Here is a 21,539-nt window from a genome sequence, read left to right on the forward strand (position 1 = left end):
TACAGTGGTAGTGCTCCTACCCCTAAACTGAGAGACCCAGTTCAAATCCCACTTGCTCCAGAGCGTATAATAGCATCTCTGAACATGTTGATTAGGAAAATAGGGTAATCATTTTATTTAAAAATTGCATTTGTGCCAGAACTGTTCCCTATGTCCCAAGAATTTGAAGACCTCTTGCACGCACATCTCTAGATTATTTCTCTACGTATTTGTATACACTACTGAGAGTAATCTAGAAATTAAAAGAATCAAGCCATAATGTAATGAATAGTATCAAGAGTAGGCCATTGAGCCCAACAGGTTTGTTCTGCCATTCTAAAAGCTCATGGCTGATCTGTCTGAAACCTAAATTATTCTTTTACACCAATTATCGTAGCTCTCAACTCCTTAATATTTCAGAGAACTCTTTACCTCATCTTTAAAGACTTGTTCATGCCTCCACAACACCCTGGGGTGAAGAATTCCATGCATTCATTGGCCTCTTGGGGAAAAAATTCCTTTGCATCTCAGTTTTAAATGGGTGTTCTCTTTTTCTGTAACCATGTCCCCTAGTTTGAGAAACCCCAGTAGTGGAAACACTTACCCCTCAGAATATTGAATTTTCACTAAGATACCTTTCCATTTTTTTTCTAAATTTGAATCAATAAAGGTTTAACCTGTTCAACTGTTCCTCATAAGTCAACCCTTTCATTCCAGGCATCAACCTAATGAAACTCTTTTGAACAGTCTCTAATATCAGGATATCTTTTCTTAAATATGGGGACCAAAACTGTACACAGTGTTCCAGGTGTGGTCACACCAGCATCTTGTAGAGTTGTAACAAGACTTTTCCATTTTCAAACTCAAACCTACTAGGAATAAAAGCTAAAATTCTATTTGTCTTAATCACTTGCTTTACCTGCACATTCACCTTTTCTGTTTCATGTACAAGAACATTCAGATCCCTCTGTGCTGCACATTTCTAAAGTCTCTCTCTATTTAATTAATAGCCTGTCTTTTGATGCTTCCCATCACACTTTACGTTAAACTCCATCTACCAAGTGTTTGCCCACTCATTCAATCTGTCTATATCCTCTTGTAGATTCCTAATGACCTCCCACCTATTATTGTATAGAATCCCTACAGTGTGCAAACAGGCTATTTGGCCCATTGAGTCCACACTGACCCCTTGAAGAGCATCCAACCCAGACCCACCCCCTACCATTTAACTTCATATTTCCCATGGTTGCACATCCCTGTACACTATGGGCAATTTAGCACAGCCAATCCACCTAACCTGCACATCTTTGGACCGTGGGAGGAAACTGCAGCACCCAGAGGAAACCCATGCAGACATGGAGAGAATGTGCAAAGTCCAGATAGTTGCCAGAGGCTGAAATTGAACCTGGGTCCCAGGCACTTTGAGACAGCAGTGCTAACCATTGAGCCCTGTACTGCCCCACCATCAGCAAATTTGGATACATTATGTTCTGCAACCATCACCAAGTTATTAATTTGGATAGTAAATAATTGAGGCTCTAGGACTGATCCTTGAGGCATAAGAGTCTGTCCAACCGCAAAAAGAGTGATCAATGCTAACCCTTTTCACTGTGTTAAACAATCCTCAGTCCATACAGGTTGTTCTGCTATAATGCATGTTTCGTTAATGCAGATTCGCTGAAGTGGGATTGACGAATTGGGGATACTGTTTCTAAAGTGTGAAGTTTTAAAACGTGTGCTGGCTGTAACGGGATTACATCACCAATATTTTAAGCGCTGTTTCTAAAGCACAGTTTTTCTATAATGCATAAGAATGTAACCATCACATTAAAGAAGAACTACCTGCACTAATTACTCCAATAATATGACCTTCTATCACGTTCAAAACCTTTCTTTAGGGCATTTTATTGAATCCCTTCTGGAAATCTAAAAATACTACATCCTCTGGTTCCCTTTATCAACTCCGCATGTTACATCCTCAAAGAACTCTAGCAAATTTGTCAAATATGATTTCCCTTTTACAAAAACAGGTTGACACTGTTTAATTGCATGCACTGTGCTCAATGTCCTGCTAAAATCTTCCAAAATAGCAACATTTTTCCAGACGTTAGACCAATAGGCCAACAGGTCAAGTTTCCTGTTCCTTCTTGAATAGGCTCACCACAAGTTATTTTCCAATCAGCTGGAACCCTCCTGGAATCCACTGATTTCTGAAATATTTCGGCCAATGTCTCTACAATCTCCGCAGCCAATTCTGTCAATATCCTTTGGTGCAGGCTATCAGGTCCTAGCAATTTGGTTCACTTCAGCCCATTAGCTTGTCAGATACTATGTCCTAGTGATAGACACTGTTACAAGAACATGTCTCTTCTTAGCACCTCACTTGTTTGAAGTCTTTGGGATATTTACACTGCCCTTCATCATGAAAGACAATGCAAAATATTGGTTTAAATTTTCTGCCATTTTCTTGCTTCTCAATACCAATTCCACAATCGCATCCTCCAAGGGTTCCACTCTCCACTTCGTCACCTTCTTTTCATACAGCCATAGAAGCTCTTGATTTTATGGTTAGGTTTTTACAAATCTTGCCAACTTAAAAAGGAGAAAACTGATGTGAAGTTATTAGCATTTTTAGTTGTCTGCTGCTGTTTCTTAAAATATTCCCAATCTGTGGGCCTACCATTAGTTTTCACCTTAGCAAGTTGAGAACATTTGTAGCTCAGGTTGAGGTTCTGGATATAGGTTTGTTTGCTGAGCTGGAAGGTTCATTTCCAGACATTTCGTCACCCTACATCTATTAGTTTTCATAGTTTTGTGCACCTTAGTTTTTGATGAAACACTCACCTTGGCTGCCTTAGGTCACTATATTTTTATTGAATGTTATGAAACATATGTTGAAATATCTGCCACTGCTCAGGTACTGAGCTGTGCCTCAGTCTATTTACCCAGTCCATTTCAGACAACTCTTTCTTCATGCTTCTGCAATTGCCCTTATTTAAGTGGAGGACACTGGCTTGAAAGCCAATTTGTTCTCCCTCAAACTGAATTTGAAATTCTACCATTTTGTGATTGCTATCACCAGACCAGCCTTAACTATGCATTTTTTATTAATCTTACCTGACTACACATTACTAGATTAAAAGTAACCTGTTGCCAAGTAGGTTATGTAATAGGAGAAAGTGAGGACTGCAGATTGGTCGAGAGTGTGGTACTGGAAAAGCATAGTAGGTCAGGCAGCATCCGACACTTCAGGCATAAGCCATTCATCAGGAATGGGGGGGGGGGGGGGGGTGAGGAAGGAGGCTAAGAGATAAATAGGAGGATGGAGGTGGGGAGAAGGTAGCTGGGAAGGTGATAGATGGAGGTGGGGGGTGATTGCGATAAATTGGAGGGGAGGGCGGAGCAGATAAGTGGGAAGGAAGATGGACAGGTAGGAAAGCTTGAGTGGATGGTGTTGAGTTGAAGGGTTGGGTCTGGGACAAGGTGGGGTCAGGAGAGATGAGGAAACTGGTAAAATTGACGTTGATGCTGTGTGCTTGAAGAGTTCTAAGGCGGAAGGTGAGGTGCTCTTCCTCCAGGCGTTGGATGGCTTGGGTTTGGTGGTGGAGACGGCCCAGGACTTGCATGTCTTTGGTGGAGTGGGAGGGGGAGTTGAAGTGGTTGGCCACAGGGCGGTGGGGTTGTTTAGTGTGTGCATTCCAGAGATGTTCCCTGAAACATTCCGCGAATTGGCATCCTGTCTCCCCAATGCAGAAGAGACCATATTGAGAGCAACAGACACAATCGCTGTTTGGATGTGCAGGAAAATCTCTACCAGATGTGGCCCTTTAGGGCCTTGGACGGAGGTGAGGGGGGAGGTCTAGGTGCAGGTTTTATACCTCTAGTGGCAGCAAGGGAAGGTGCTAGGAGCGAAAGGTCGGTTAGTTGTGGGCATGGACAATGAGGGAGTTGCAGAGGGAGTGGTCTCTGCAGAATGCTAATAGGGGTGGGGAGGGAAATATGTCTTGTGGTGGGGTCTGATTGTAGGTGGCAGAAATGGTGGAAGATAATGCATTATATTTATCTAAATGATTTGGATGTGAGCATAAGAGGTATAGTTAATAAGTTTGCAGATGACACCAAAACTGGAGGTGCAGTGGACAGCGAAGAAGGTTACCTCAGATTACAACAGGATCTGGACCAGATGGGCCAAAGGGCTGAGAAGTTGTAGATTGAATTTAATTCAGATAAATGCGAGGTGCTGCATTTTGGGAAAGCAAATCTTAGGACTTATACACTTAATGGTAAGGTCCTAGGGAGTGTTGCTGAACAAAGGGACCTTGGAGTGCAGGTTCATAGCTCCTTGAAAGTGGAGTCGCAGGTGGATAGGATAGTGAAGGTGGCGTTTGGTATGCTTTCCTTTATTGGTCAGATTATTGAGTACAGGAGTTGAGAGGTCAATTTGCGGCTGTACAGGACATTGGTTAGGCCACTGTTGGAATATTGCTTGCAATTCTGGTCTCCTTCCTATCGGAAAGATGTTGTGAAACCTGAAAAGGTTCAGAAAAGATTCACAAGGATGTTACCAGGGTTGGATGATTTGAGCTATAGGGAGAGGCTGAACAGGCTGGGGCGTCGGAGGCTGAGGGGTGACCTTTTAGAGGTTTATAAAATTATGAGGGGCATGGAGTGCCCCTGGGATGGGGGGAGTCCAGAACTAGAGGGCATAGATTTAGGATGAGAGGGAAAAGATAGAAAAGAGACCTAAGGGCAACCTTTTCATGCAGAGGGCGGTACGTGTATGGAATGTGCTGCCAGAGAAAGTGGTGAAGGTGGTACAATTGCAACATTTAAAAGGCATCTGTATGGATATATGAATAGGAATGGTTTGGAGGGATATGGGGCGAGTGCTGGCAGGTGAGATTAGATTGGGTTGGGATATCTGGGCGGCACGGTGGCACAGTGGTTAACACTGCTGCCTCATAGCGGCAGAGACCCGGGTTCAATTCCCGCCTCAGGCGACTGACTGTGTGGAGTTTGCACCTTCTCCCCGTGTCTGCGTGGGTTTCCTCTGGGTGCTCCGGTTTCCTCCCACAGTCCAAATATGTGCTGGTCAGGTGAATTGGCTATGCTAAATTGCCCGTAGTGTTAGGTAAGGGGTAAATGTAGGGGTATGGGTGGGTTGCGCTTCGGCGGGTTGGTGTGGACTTGTTGGGCCGAAGGGCCTGTTTCCACACTAAGTAATCTAATGGTTGGGTTGGACCAAAGGGTCTGTTTTCTACGACTCTATTTGGAGATTAGGTGGAAGGTGAGGCCCGGGGGGGGGGGGGGATTTTGTGCTTCTTGCTGTTGGAGGAGTGGGGTTCAAGGGTGGAGGTGCAGGAAGTACAGGAGATACGCTGGAGGGCACTGTTGACCATGTGGAAGGGGAAATTATGGCCCTTGAAAGAGGAGGCCATCTGGGATGTCCTGGAGTGGAATTGCTCCTCGGAAATCCTAGTAGCAGATTTGACAGAGGCAGAGAAATTGGGAGTAATGGATAGCGTTTTTACTGCGGGGGTGGTGGGGGGGGGGGGGGGGGGGGGGGGGGTGGGTGGGGGGGGAGTCCAGGTAGCTGTGGGAGTTGGTGAGTTTGAAGTTGATGTCTGTGTTGAGTCAGTCTGCAATATACTGCTTTAAGAAACAATCCTTGGTGTGCTATACAAATTTGACTTCATGTTACCCTTGCCCATTTGATTTGTCTAATCAATATGCAGCTTAAAATTACCCATGACCATGATGTCTTTACGTGCCTCCATATATCCGGATTTATACTTTGACCTCCACAGAGGCAACTTTTCAGGACTTAATAACTGAATCCTTCTCCCACCAATTTAAGAGTTTAAAGCTATTTCTACAATGCCTAGTTATACAATTTGCAAGGACACTAGTACCAACATGACTCAAATGAAACCTATCCAATAGAAAAGCTCTCTCTTTTCCAAGTATTGGAGCCAGTGCCCCATGGGAAACAGGGAAATTTGACTGTCCCGATACAGAATTGGCTGGCCCATAGGAGATAGAGGGTAGTAGTAAATGTATTATTAGTAGTAGTATTCAGCCTGGAGCTTGGTGACCAGTGGTGCCCTGCAGGGATTGGTTCTGGAACCTCTGCTCTGTGATTTTTTTAAAATGACTTGGATGAGGATGTGGAAGGGTGGGTTAGTAAGTTTAACGATAACACAAAGGTTGGTAGAGTTGTGGATAGTGTGGAAGGCTGTTGTGGGTTGCAATGGGACATTGACAGGATGCATAAGTGGCTATTGGATTTCAACCCAGAAAAGTGTGAAATCATTCATTTTGAAAGGTTGAAATTGAATGCAGAATGCAGAGTTAAAAGCAGAATTCTTGGCAGTGTGAAGGAACAGAGGGAACTTGGGGTCCATGTCCATAGATCCCTCAAAGTTGCCACCCAAATTGATAGTTTTGTTAAGGCGTATGGTGTATTGGCTTTCATGAGCAGGGGGATTGAGATTAAGAGCCAAAAGTTATGCTGCCACCCTATAGAGCCCTGGTTAGTCCACACTTGGAATATTGTGTTCAGTTCTGGTCGCTTCAGTATAGGAAGGATGTGGAAGCTATAAAGAGGTTGCAGAGGAGATTTACCAGGATGCTGCCTGGACTGAAGGGCATGGCTTATGAAGAAAGGTTGAGGGAGCTAGGGCTTTTCTCATTGGAGAGAAGGATAAGAAGTAACTTCATAGAGGTGTACAAGATGTTGAGAGGCATAGATAGAGTGGACAGGCAGAGATTTTTTCCCAGGGTGGAAATGGCTATCACTGAGGGGCATAACTTTAAGGTGATTGGAGGAAGGTTAAGGAGAGATGTCAAAGGTAGGTTGTTTCCAGAGAGAGGTGGGTGCGTGGAATGCACTGCCAGAGGTGATAGTAGGGTCAGATACATTAGAGACATTTATGCAACTCTTAGATAGGCACATGGAAGATGTACAACGAAGGGTACGTAGGTTAGGTTCATCTTAGAGTAGGATAGAGGGTCAGCACACCACCAAGGGCCAAAGGGCTTGTACTGTGCTGTACTATTCTATGTTCTATGAATCGGGGCAATTCTCCCACACCAACATCTGAGCCATGCATTTACCTCTTTCATCTTATTTACTTCATAACAATTTCTATGTGGATCAGACAGTATTCCAGAGATTACCACCTTTATGGTTCTGCCTTAGAAGTAGCCCAGAGCGGTGTGTAATCCTAACAGAACACCTTTCCTACTCTTACCTACGTGAACCATGACAACTGGATCCTGCCCTCTCACCCCAAGCTCCTCTCCTACCCAGGTATCCTGGAGTTTGGCACCACTTGTATCATTTTGTTTGTGACTCCACCTCCTTCCCAGGGAACATTGTCTAATCCTCTAACTGCTCTTATTACTACAGGTAGACAACCCTTTCTCCGAAATGCTCCAAAATCCAAAAGTTTTTTTTTAAAGTTTTTTTCTCTTTAACAAGGTTGGTTGGCATGCAAACAGTTAACCCAACTCCACATCCACTTGATACATGTCACTCAGATGTGACATGTGGGGGTGTGCCCCAGCACTAGCAGGCCTCAATTCTGTTTCAGTGTCTGTTTTATTCACAGTAAATCTGTTCTTCAGAAAGATGTTTTTAAATTTCACCATCAAACTACCATTTATTCTGAAATTCGAAAAATTCTGAATTCCGAAAACCAGTTGGTCCCGAGCATTTCGGATAAAGGATTGTGCACCTGTACTAAATTTCTCTTTTCTCCCCCTACTTGAAACACGCTCTTGTCTATAGTACTTTAGTCAATCATTCACCCTCCCTACTGTTTGTGTCTTGGTGCACACTCGGAGCAAGAACCTCAGACTTATTGGACAAACGCATTCACGAAGGCTCCTCCAAAACCAAATTTTGAATCCCAATAGCTGTCCTTCTCACACATGCCCTGCCTGAGTTGGCCATGGATTAAACTTGATCCTTAAATTAATCTAAGGGGTGCGACCATCTCCTGAGAGTGTCCAGGTGCCTTATTCAGATGCAGATTCTTCAGTTTTGTTCTATTATTTTTGTAACCTCTAATCTTGTCTGATTTTCTCCAACTCAGCACCACCCTTGAATTATCCTACCTCTCCATCTTCCTTCCCACCTATCCATTCCACTGTCTGTTCTGACCTATCACCATCAACACCCAACTGTACCTATCGCCTTCCCAGCTACCTACTTCCCTAGCCCAAACCCCCCCCCCCCATTTATCTCTTAGCCCCCTTCTGCCCCCCCACCCCTCCCCTCCTCCACATTCTTAATGAAGGTCTTATGCCTGAAACGTCAATTCTCCTGCTCCGCTGTGCTTCGCCAGCGCCACACTGACTCTGATCTCCAGCATCTGCAGTCCTCACTTTCTCCTGTTGATTTTCTATCTGATCTGTGCTTTCTATTCCTTCCTGTTTATCACTTACCAAATACCATAGACAACAGGTGCAGGAGTAGGCCATTCAGCCCTTCGAGCCAGCACCACCATTCATTATGATCAGTATCCTGTTCCTGCCTTATCCCCATAACCCTTGGTTCCACTATCTCTAAGAACTCTATCCATCACTTTCTTGAAAGTATCCAGAGACTTGGCCTCCACTGCCTTCTGGGGCAGACCATTCCATATATCCACTACTCTCTGGGTGAAGAAGTTTCTTCTCAACTCTGTTCTAAATAGCCTACCCCTTATTTTTAAACTGTGTCCTCTGGTTCTGGACTCACCCATCAGCAGAAACATGCTTCTTGCTTCCAGTGTGTCCAATCTATTAATAATTTTATATGTCTCAATCAGATCCTCTCTCATCCTTCTAAACTCAAGCGTATACAAGCTGAAAATGTGTTGCTGGAAAAGCGCAGCATGTCAGGCAGCATCCAAGGAGCAGGAGAATCGACGTTTCGGGCATGAGCCCTTCTTCAGGAAACTTCAAGCGTATACAAGCCCAGTCACTCCAATCTTTCAACATATGATAGTCCTGCCATTCTGGGAATTGACCTTGTGAACTTCTGCTACACTGCCTCAATAGCCAGAATGTCCTTCCTCAAATTTGGAGACCAAAACTGCAAACAATACTCCAGGTGCGGTCTCACCAAGACACTGTACAGCTGAAGGACCTCTTTGCTCCTATACTCAATTCCTCTTATTATGAAGGCCAGCATGCCATTAGCTTTCTTCACTGCCTGTTGTATCTGTATGCTTGCCTTCATTGACTGATATACAAGAACACCTAGATCTCGTTGTACTTCCCTTTTACCTAACTTGACTGCATTTAAATAGTAGCTGGAAATGTGTTGCTGGAAAAGCGCAGCAGGTCAGGCAGCATCCAGGGAACAGGAGAATCGACGTTTCGGGCATAAGCCCTTCTTCAGGAATGAGGAAAGTTTGTCCAGCAGGCTAAGATAAAGGTAGGGAGGAGGGACCTGGGGGAGGGGCGTCGGAAATGTGATAGGTTACCTATCACATTTCCGACGCCCCTCCCCCAAGTCCCTCCTCCCTACCTTTTATCTTAGCCTGCTGGACAAACTTTCCTCATTCCTGAAGAAGGGCTTATGCCCGAAACGTCGATTCTCCTGTTCCCTGGATGCTGCCTGATCTGCTGCGCTTTTCCAGCAACACATTTCCAGCTCTGATCTCCAGCATCTGCAGACCTCACTTTCTCCTGCATTTAAATAGTAATTTACCTTCCTCTTCTTGCCACCAAAGTGGATAACCACACATTTATCCACATTAAACTGCATCTGTCATGCATCTGTCCACTCATCTAGCCTGTCCAAGTCACCTTGTATTCTCATAACATCCTCCTCACATTTCACTCTGCCATCCAGCTGTCATCAGCAAATTTGCTAATATTACTTTTAATGCCTTCATCTATATCATTGATGTATATTGTAAACAGCTGCAGGCCCAGCACCGAACCTTGTGGTATCCCATTGCAGGCCTGCCATTCCGAAAGGGACCAGTTTATCACCACTCTTTTTCCTGTCAGCCAGCCAATTTTCAATCCAAGTCAGTACCTTGTCCCCAATACCATGTGTCCTAATTTTGCTCACTAATTTCCTATGTGGGACCTTAAAGTCCAGATACACTACATCCACAATACCTTTCATGTCTCTAGTCTTTTATTTACACCTTCACAAATTTGATCCCTTGCCCCCACTATTCAGTTTTAAACACCCTCTACTTCCCTTTTCATGTGGCTTACTAGAATATTGATGCCAGCGTGGTTCAGATGTAGACCATCCTAGCAGCACAGACCCCACTTTCCCCAGTATTGGGGTTGGAGTCCCACTAACCAAAACACAATTTCACTATCTCAGTCTCTGAGCCACAATGATGACATATGTAGACCATAAGCCCTAATGAGGCCAGGGACCCAATATTTCACACTTACATTGCTATCTTCGTTCGGGTAAGCCTCGATTTAGACATAATCCAACTTTTGTGTCATTGTTTAGTAACCCATAAAAGTTTTGATTGATCTTTGGAAAGCGATGGATAGCCTTTAAGTGGACGTCTATGAATAAATTGATAATGAGGAAACTACTTGGGGTACATCTCAAAGCAAATGATGAGTTTTTTCAGTGACATTGAACTTCTTTGGATATTCCCTCTTTCAACAGAGTTGCACTTACCTCTGACTGAAAGGCTGCTTAGGGTACTGATGAATCAATCATGGTAAATAACTGCTTCTACTTGCTCATTATGGGAGCTTGTGATTGTGTTGTTAATGTTTTTGCATTAACCACTATCCATGGCAGAAAGATGAGAGCTGCAGAAGTTTCAATTCCTTTTCTGGGCAATCCAAGCAGAGTCACATGATTACATTAAGACTGCCACAATAAAAACCCATGATCTTCAGCCATGAAACAATTAGAGATTATGTACACTGCTGATTAATTAAACTCTTCAAATATCTCATCAAAGCTTAGCAGAAAAAAAAAATCAATAAAATGCTCTTGTTTGACAAAAGACATCGCTTGTGATGACACAAGTGTAACATGATCGTTAGTTAAGCCAGAACATTATAAAAGGTTAAGGCAGTAAATCCACTTCTGTAATTTGAGGCAGAATTATTTATTTGTAAAGTATATGATTGGGCTGTGTTTTGGAATATTAAGAAATAACTCACAGCAACATCAGATACCTGCAGAAGGTGCTGGAAGAACTCAGCAGGTCTGGCAGCTTCTGTGGAGAGAGAAATTACTTCAGTGCTTCAAGTCCAACATGATGCTTCTTTGGACTTCCGAAGGAGAGGAGAAAGTGAGGACTGCAGATGCTGGAGATCAGAGCTGAAAATGTGTTGCTGGAAAAGCGCAGGTCAGGCAGCATCCAGGGAACAGGAGAATTGACGTTTCGGGCATAAGCCCTTCCTGAAGAAGGGTTTATGCCCAAAACGTTGATTCTCCTGTTCCCTGGATGCTGCCTGACCTGCTGCGCTTTTCCAGCAACACATTTTCAGCTCACTTCCGAAGGAGAGTCATACCAGAGTCAAAACATTTATTCTTGTCTCGCTCTCTGCAGATGCTGCCAGATCTGCAGAGTTTCTCCAGTATTTCAGATCTTCAGCAGCTGCAGTACATTGCTTTTATTAAACACCTATGCAAGTGCAGTTAAATGTAGATATCAAGATACTGTCAGAGTTATCCTACTCCTGAGGTTTCACTACATTTTATCTTGCCAAGAAACACAGCATTTAAAAACAGGAAAGATATGAAGTTATGACACTTACTCACTGGAGACCCATTAAACATGCCAAAAAAAGTTTGGAATTAAGCATTCAAGCGCAAGTGAATTTTTAACAACTTGGTAAGTCTAATTTGCTAGGAAAAAGTGAGGACTGCAGATGCTGGAGATTAGAGTAAAGATTAGAGTGGTGCTGGAAAAGCACAGCAGGGCAGGCAGCATCTGAGGAGCAGGAAAATCTGGAATAGGAATTCCTGATGAAGGGCTCCTGCCTGAAATGTCGATTTTCCTACTCTTCAGTTGCTGCCTGACCTGCTCTGCATTTCCAGCACCACTCTAATCTTGTCTCTAATTTGCTGCCAAACTACTCTCATGGTACTTCAATGTGGAGTCTCATTTCTTCAGCTTTCAATTATTGCACAAGATACAGAAAATAACTGAAGCAAAAGATTAGTATGATTGTATTTAATCAAATATTCAAATTTAACTTTGTGATTTAGAATTGTGACGCAGTAAGGATTCAACAATTTGGATGGTAAAGAGCCATGTTTTTACTTGTCCTGTGACCACCATCTCAGATTTCCTGACTTCCCAAAGATCTAGAGTTGCTGTGCAAAAGCCTATGGAGATTGTTGTGAGCACAGCTGCAAGCGTGGTGGATATCCAGAACTATTTGATTTCCACAAACTAAAATATCCAGGCCTCAACATCAAGGACTTCTGAGCCTGTGCTGCACTGTCATGTTCTATGTTCTTTTATAATTAGTTGACAAGTAGTGCTGTAAGATTTTACAAGAGTACATAGAATTAAAAGATCTTACTCATTCTACTTTTCTAATTATTAATTTCTGTTCATAGAAGAAAGATTAAACCTAAGCTAAAAGAAATTGGTGTATGGAAACCTGCAACTGACCTTACTTGGCACAGTATACTGTGCTCAATGTACCAAATTATGGACCATCCTTCATCACCAGAATTGCAGGAAATTATGGTGTTACTCAAACTGCACCTGCCTTGCTCAGTTCAATGGAGCTGTCGGCCAATTAAGGTGGAAGCTCTGTCATTAGAGTCCTTGATAAGGAGAGAAAAGCCAATACTAGGAGAAAGGAAACATTGGACTCTCTCTAGCATTCCAGCAGGGATACTTGACTGTTGTCACCTCCGTTAAATTCTGCCCATTGTATGGTCCAAACAGTTTGTCTTAGTGACGAGGGTCAAGCAAATTTTTAAAACGTATTTAAGACACAAATGCAACAATAAAAGAAAGGTCCAGTCCACAGTCAGTCCCAGTTTGCCTCTCCCATCACAGCCCATTTTATGCAACTTCCATTGTTGCTAATGTTACATTATGTGCTGTTGATATGTCTCCTCCTCCTCCAACTTCCTGCATGTCTATCTGTATGATTTTGTTTTTGCTCCTTTAGTAACTTGAGTGCAACTTTGATTTGCAAGCAATATATTAGTCCAAATTGAGAGCTGGTGCTCTCAGAGAAAAGGAGGCATTTTTTTGAAAAAAGAAATTCAGAAATTTTATGCAGAAACTCTTCCTTGAACAGTAGCTTCCAAAGTCAAGAGAAGGACAAGGACAGCAAGTACATGGGAATGCTATTCCTTGCTAGTTCCTCTCCAAGCCACTCACTGTCCTGACTTGGAAATATATTGTCATTCCTTCAGAGTCACTGGGTCAAAATTCTGGAATTCCCTCCGCATGGACCGCAGAAGTTCAAGAAAGGACAATTAGGGATGAGCAATAAGTGCTCTCCAGCCAGCATAATCCACATTCCCTGATTAAAAACAAACGTTTCTCTGTGATAAGCATGGAGTGAACCAGTTCTCAATTAGCCTGCACCTGTATTATCTTGAAATTCAAAATGGATAGTCAATAAAACACAGAAATACAGGAGTGTGGAGGTGGAGGACCTTACAAATACATCAATGGAAGAATGAGGGTCAGACATGAAAATACCAAACAGCACATTGCATAACTTCCATTGTTGCCAAATTGATGCTACTGCTAAAGACACTGCATGTTATTGTGCATTACTAGCAGAACTCCTATGGCATTGTTCACCATGAGTTAAGGATACGTAGTTTTGTAACCACTGATGCATTTATACAATGTAGAGAATTTTACTGATTTATAGTGACCAAATCTATAAAACTCAAATTTAAGCAAACTTTGTTTTGAGATTCTTACTGACACTTGGGAATTGAATTCTCCATCACACTAAACTGTACAAGAGCAGTTTTTAATTTTGTTTGCTAAAATGTTTCAGTCAGATATTCAATATTTAGCAACATTGAAGGCAGTCCCAGGCTTCTAATAATGCTGAGTGCTCTTGTGTTTTAAAAAAAATTGGTTAGGATGCTGTTTGTGTGTTGGTTGGGTGTGCAGGTGGTGTAAGCATGGAGTGAGGGAGAACCTTTGGTCTGTGGAAGACAAACACAAGTTTGGAAAAACTGCAAGGTTCCACATACCATGTTTACCAAGTCTGGTGGCATAAGTCGAAGGCAAGGCTTTTCAGTGAGGCTGTCAAGTGATTAAAGCTTTTAAAAAGATAAGAGTCTAGAGGTGTAGAGCATGGAAACAGACCCTTCGGTTCAACTCGTCCATGCTGACCAGATAGCCTAACCTAATCTCGTCCCATATGCCAGCACTTAGCCCATATACCTCTAAAACACTTCCTATTCAAATACCCATCCAGATGCCTTTTAAATGTTGTAACTGTACCAGCCTCCACCACTTCCTCTGGCAACTCATTCCATACACTCACCACCCTCTGTGTGGAAAAAGTTGCTCAAGTCCCTTTTAAAATTTTCCCTTCACACCATAAACCTAAGCATTCTAGTTCTAGACTCACCCACCCCAGGGAAAAGACCTTGTCTATTTACCAAATTGATACCCCTCTGGATTTTATAAACCTCTAAAAGGTCACCCCTCAGCCTCCGATGTTCCAGGGAAAACAGCTCCAGGCTATTCAGACTCTCCCTGTGGATCAAACCCTCCAACCTTGGCAACGTCCTTGTAAATCTTTTCTGAACCCTTTCAACATGCTTCCTATAGGAGGGACAACAGAATTGCACACAATATTCCAAAAGTGGCACAATCAACTTCTGGTACAGCTGCAACATGATCTCCCAACTCCTATACTCAATGCTCTCACCAATAAAAGAAAGCATATTAAATGGATTCTGGGTAATCCACAATACAGGACTGGAAAAAATCGTGGCTGCAAGAGCCGTTCCTTTTTTGAGGTAATTTAGGTGTTGGAGGTGATTTCCTCAAATTCCAGGAGCAGTAATTATTGGTTTAGAAGTTGTTGCAATGTTTTGGAACTTTGAGGGGAAAAAAATCAAAACAACAGCACTTTTTAAAAAAAAAAAAAGAGGGAAACAGACAAAGGCAGAGACCACGTGATCAGTGAAAGGAACCCAAACTATTGTCTGACACAGCAGTGAATCTGCACAGCTACTGCCTTTGCTGTTTGAGTTCAAGTATCTCTGGACAGAGTGCGTCTAAGAAAAATGAACAAACAGTGAAATTCACAGCTGACCTTGGAGGAACTGGTGTAGGAGAGCTCACAGCACGAGAGAAGCGAAGTGCATAATTCTTTTTTAAAAAGTGTAACCTTGCTATAAATCTACAATAGTGAGTAGAGTGGATTCTTTTTTGATCATATATTTTATTGAAATCTGTCTGTTGATTAAATTTTAAAAGTATAAAACATAAGTACAAAGTTAGCCTGGAGCAATGAGACGGTGCTATTTTCTGGGTCTGTAAATTGTTAAGGTGCAAAGATGGCCTTTAGTAGAATGTACTCTTCCTGTCAGATGTGGGAAATTAGGGAGAGTTTACAGAATTGGCTCAAAGATAGACGACAGAAGGTGGTGTTGGAGGATTGCCTTTCCGACTGGAGGCCTGTGACCAGTGGTGCACCTCAAGGATTGGTGCTGGGTCCACTGCTTTTCATCAATTATACAAATGATTTGGATGTAAACATAGGAGGGTATAGTAAGTTTGCAGACGACACCAAAATTGGAGGTGTAGTGGAAGCGAAGAACATTACCTCAGAATACAACAGGATCTTGATCAGATGGGCGAATGGGCCAAGGAGTGGCAGATAGAATTTAATTTAGATAAATGGGAGGTGCTACATTTTGGAAAAGACAAATCAAGGAAAGACTTCTACGCCTAATGGTAATGTCCTGGGGAGTGTTACTAAACAAAGAGACCTTGGAGTGCAGGTTCATAGTTCCTTGAAAGTGGAGTCTGAGGTAGATAGGATAATGAAGAAGGCATAATTAAAAATAAAAACATGAATAAATTTAATCATAATTGAGACATGATTAGCACTGACGTTTGAATCTTATTAACATAGTGTTCCTCTTAAAGACATACAAAATTATTCAATTGGTTTAATAACATACCATGATGGCTAAAATTGATATACAAACTATTTACATTTAATTTTTGTCTACACATCCCCTCTCAAATCCTGCGCCTGTATAAATTTGACATTTAAAATTATTTTTTAGTTAATTACATCCTCCCTCACCAGAGACATTGTAATGCCATTACTGGTTGGAATGGCAGAGTTACAATGGATGTTATAAGGAAGGATAGACTATGGCTTGAAAAATGACAACATTTTCACGTAACCAATTTTAGAAAGGTCACATTTACCAAACAAACAGTCTATAAACAACATCAACATGTAACATATTAAAAGCCTTGATATTTTCTATAAATTCTAATTTTCACATTTATAATAAAAATTGCCAATACAAGTTTCACATTGTCAAATAATCAACCCCTCATCTCTATCATATCCCACAAGGCATACCACTGGCAGAAAGGTGCAATTACAGCACAAATTTGGATTCATATCTCCACCAGAATTATAGAATCCCTATAGTGCTGAGGCGCCTCACGGCTCATCAAGTCTGCATTGGCCGTCTGAAGAACATCTCCCCGGTAAACTCACATTTACCATGGCCAATCCACCTAACCTGCACATCTTTGGACTGTGGGAGGAAACCAGAGCACTGGACACTAACCCACGCAGACATGGAGAGAACTTGCAAACTTCACTCAGTCACCCGAGGCTGGAATTGAACCCTAGTACTGAGGCAGCAGTGCTAACCACTGTGCCATGTTGCCTGCAAAACATAATACTGCTTATTCTGCCAGAACTGTACATGTAAATTAGGGTGAGGTTGAGGCAGTCTCTAGTGTTATATCACTGGAGTAGAATCCAGAAGCTTGGGCTAAACTTCAGTGACATGGGTTCAAATTCCACCAGGTCGGACAATCAAACTTGAAATGAATAAAAATCTGGAATAACAGTTGGACTAATAGCGACCACATAACCACTGTTGATTGTCATTAAAAAGAAAATCTGGTTATTTAGTTGCTTTTGGGAAGAAAACTTGCTATTTATACCTAGTTTGGCTTACATATGATTCCATACTCTCAACAATGTGGTTGATTCTTAACTGCCCTCCAAGCAATTAGGCTAGGCAACAAATGCTGGTCTAGTTAGTGTGCCTCATCAAATGAAATGAATTTTTAAAAACACAATTAGTAAGCGTGCAATTACAGCACAAGTTTAGATTAATACTTCCATTGTATGTGCATTGGGATTTACAATAGTAGGAGGTTAAAAAAACGAATTTAAGATTGCAAATGAACTATTTACTTTGAGTTAGTTAGCTTCTGTCGTTTAATACTTGTACCTAAAGGCTGTACTTGGCCTCCACTTCCTGGTACAATAACAGAGGAGATTAACTAGTTCACAATAAGTATTAGAACCAATGATATGTGTGCACAGTAAGTGTGTGGTATATGGAATATGTTTTTATATTTACTTTATACATATTATGTTACACACTATGACTCACTGAAAGCAACACCAATGAAATCTGCTAGCATATGCTAAAGCAATAATAGATTTAAGCATTAAGTTATGTATACTACTGACACTGAATGCAATTCCAGATTGATTTTCCCTCTGAATGTAAAGTCACATAGATCTTTGAAATATATGCCTTAGTCCAACACCAAGTCATTGATAACCATACTAAAATGTAAAAGTAAGGTTAGTATTGGGCAGATCTAAAACAGGGGTTAATCAAACATAACTTACAAAACATCTCCTTGTCAAAAGTAATGCAATTTGTGTTTAAAAATATTTCCTTCAATATTATGCTAATTACCACAGCAAGTTAAATATGAAATTCATGCACTCTTTAGGCCTGTAAATTATATTTTTTATTTCTGTAAGACAAAAACATAATTAAACAACAGGCTGTCTCAAGTAACCCCTTAAATACACCTAAAAATCAGTATCAAAAGTGCAATTTATAATTTAGAGTAATTTTCAATATATATATACATACAATATGATGCTATCAAAGAACATACTTTTTTCAGTAGAAATTTCTGACCCAATATACAAAATATTCAGCTGCTGTGTCCCAAGAAACTTCTTGTCAAAGACATAAATCAGACCCATTATTTAATTATTTACCGGTTACTTCCCCACCACTCCCCCAATCACTGATTTCTGATGGCTAAAATGCAATTTTATAGCACTTAAAATGCCCAAAAGTTATCAAACTATGCACCATTTTTGCTGCACAATAGCCAAACCAATTCTTAATATTCACTAATAACCACACCCAGAAACTTTTTTTTTTTACAATCCAAGCATAACACAGGAACAAATGCATAATGCTGCAATATTCTAACAATACCTTGATTGACCATTGATTTTAAAATATGATTTGAGCATTTTTTAAACTATATATTGCAACTGTTAAGCAGATAACCCTCTAATATGAAAATGGGGAGGTGAAGGAAGGCAAAAAATTAAACTGAACATACATGGTTTCTCTATTCTTGAATCCCAAAGTAAGTTGCAATGTCGGAAATATATATGAATTGATTAAAGCAATTGAGGAAAAACCCAAGGGGAATCAATTAAAAAAAAAACTATTTTTAAAAAATAATTTGGGCACTTCTACCTACTGAGAAGCAATCGTCTGAACTACTTTCCCCAAGAGTTTCCACCTTGCCCTAATAACATGATAATATTCTTTTTCCAAAAAACCTAGAGGTGAGTGCTAAGTATTAAATGGCATCAAATGTTAAGACCACAGCATTTCCTGAGCCAACAAGTCAAAAAGCATTATTCTAAAAGCTACAGAATGTTCTCAGATGAATTAATTTTCAGTTTAGCAGCAGAAAGACATTCTTCACAGGATTTCAAAGTATTGATATTAAGTACTGTACAAGAGAAAGGTGGTAAAGCTCTCCACCTGGTTTATGCAGAACAGTGATTCTGGTCTTAAATCCTACTTTAAAGTTTAGGCAGGCCACTTAAAAATTAATTTTGCCAGTCTACTATGTCCTTCACCAGCAAGCATGGTGGCTCAGACTCTACTGAATTTGAACTGAAATCAGTCTACCTCCCATTTACACCTCAGCGCTGTTTTGAACCAGGACAATCATTCAGACTGTCAAACCATATATCAAAGGCATGGACTGGTGTGCACCATAAGAAGGAGGCAAGCAAGGATTCATAAAATTATAATCAGTCTGATTCAAATTCATGACCAGATTTTAAACTAATATGGGGTGAGAGGAATTTTTACATAAAACTACAAATTTATGGCTACCATATGAACTGTGTACTTTCATTTCCATAAAGAGAAATGCAAACTAAATCTGAACATACGTTTGGTTTTGAAATAGGGGCTCAAGATATTACATTCAATAGGTGACAGAGAGCTCATCTAAGTGCATGGGAAAACAGACCATATTTTTCAGGCAAATAATTGGTCACTTCAATGACTATATTGAAGTGCGCTGGATAAAACTGACAATGCAGACAACTAATACAGAAAAATTCCAAGATGCTATAGTGAAAATAATTATGCTGTACATAAGTGACCAAAGATTTATAGAAATTGAAATGGTTTAAAGAAAATAATGAATTTTAAACATGTAATCAGATTATCTGCATACTATATACAACAGAAAATAATTAGTGCAGACTCCAATATGGCAAGACAGTTAAGCATTTCATTTTAGTGATACATTTAAAATATGGTCTATTTACTTTTTCATGATATTCTATAGGCATTGAGTCAATAAAATTGGAATTACTGTTATAACATTGCGATTTTATACTTTCTCTGGGATAACAAAAATATTTTACAAAATGTATTTAATTATTTAACATTAACAAATTGTTTCACTGTTGTATTTACAAGGCTCTACAACTCTGCTTGCCTTTGCTCCTGCCCTTAGTATTTAAGTTGATGCATCTTGCTCATTAGATAACTATCCAGCAATCAGCAATAGATGGTGTGTAAATGGAGTGCCAATGCGTGAATAGACGGGAAAAAAAAATGCTTGAACTCAACATAAATTGACCCTATGTCTGCTGGAATATTATGTACTTATCTTGTGGAATTTGAAAGTTGACCCAACTGCAAGGCTAGATGTCAGTCAAGTATGTTTTTAAGTGGTGTAGCCACCTTACATAATCCTCAATGTAATTTTCATCTTTGGTGGGAAATGTTGCTCTAATTTGTTAATGCCAACTCTAATTGTTTTTGGTCATTTAAAGGAAAAAAGACTAATCAGAGTAGATCCCAAACTTGAGAATGTAAAAATTATACAAATTAAAAAGCCAACAGGATGCTGCTAGGGAGAGATCAATCTGATTGAACATCAGTTCACTTTGGTTTCATGCATACGCATGTAGCATGCATCACTTTCTCCCATGTTAATTTTAGCTCTGGAACTGAATTGTGTGTGTCAGTTCAGTGCCACTTACTCAGCATCCCTTGTACATACCTGCTACAGCTTTATTTCAATGTGCTTTCACAATGAGTAAAACTGTTTTGTTTACATGGTTATTCTGTTTTCCATTTTCATCAGTATTACTCTAGAGTGACCCAAGCTTCGTAACAAGACTGAAAAGTTTTCCCATCCGCTCTCTTTTGCATGATCTCAGTGCCTTGTTTCTGCAAGGGTGAGCATTGGGAAGTGAATGAGTTGGAACTGTTCTCCTGCACTCCACATTCATTTAATCCCTGGACTGGTAAAAGAGGATATAACCAGACTCAGAGTTCTTTGAAATATCAGATGTCAATCCATAGAACTCTTCGATGGCTTGTGCATCTATTTTCTGTACAATAGACAACATAAGGATTGTTAGCAATGGAGATGTATAGTAATACAGAGTACTGTTCAACCCTGATAGCTATCTACAAAAAAGATGTAATGCAATTATGTGTTATAGGAAAGTCAAAGCTTAGCCCAAATAGTAAACTGTACACTTGGTTAAAGAAGTCATAAAAGATAGACAATGGCAAATATTTAAGGAGATATTTGACAATACACAGAATTGTAACAGTCTACTAATTAGAAGAGCTAAAGATGGTAGCAAATTTCAAGAAAGATCACAAATACACAGAGAAATATGCAGGTGACTGGTCTTTGGACAAGAGCCCATAGTACTGGGAGTAGCATGTTGACATGGAAAGATGATTGGCTAACTAAAAGAAGACAAGGGGGTGCATTTTCAGGATGACAACCTGTAACTTCTGAAGTTCCACAGGGATCACAATTTCTTACAATATATTAATGACTTGGATGAAAAAAAGTGAATACCATCAAATTTTCAGATGACAGAAATACATGGGAATGTATATAGTGAGGATGACTCAAAGAGGCAACTGAAAGATACGGACAGGCTAAAAACCTAGCAACTGGAATATACTGTGGGAAAATGTGAGGCAGGAAGAATGGACAAATTGTATTTTTTTAAAGAAGCAAAGGACA

The 21,539-nt window shown here is 40.7% G+C and overlaps 1 protein-coding gene across 1 annotated transcript in view; it reads right to left on the minus strand.

Annotated features, from left to right (window-relative positions):
* Window positions 1–17,931: 17,931 nt before the first annotated feature.
* The window catches only part of usp12a (ubiquitin specific peptidase 12a), a 61,150-nt gene continuing 57,542 nt past the window's right edge, over window positions 17,932–21,539 (minus strand). The window contains exon 9 of the mRNA XM_043691997.2: window positions 17,932–20,883. Coding sequence (XP_043547932.1) covers window positions 20,782–20,883 — 102 coding nt within the window. The 3' untranslated portion in view covers window positions 17,932–20,781. The remainder of the gene's footprint in view (window positions 20,884–21,539) is intronic.

This window comes from Chiloscyllium plagiosum, unplaced genomic scaffold (genome assembly GCF_037043375.1).
Source record: "Chiloscyllium plagiosum isolate Xiang-an unplaced genomic scaffold, Cpla_swu_hap1 HiC_scaffold_6, whole genome shotgun sequence".
Classification (NCBI taxonomy): Eukaryota; Metazoa; Chordata; class Chondrichthyes; order Orectolobiformes; family Hemiscylliidae; genus Chiloscyllium; species Chiloscyllium plagiosum.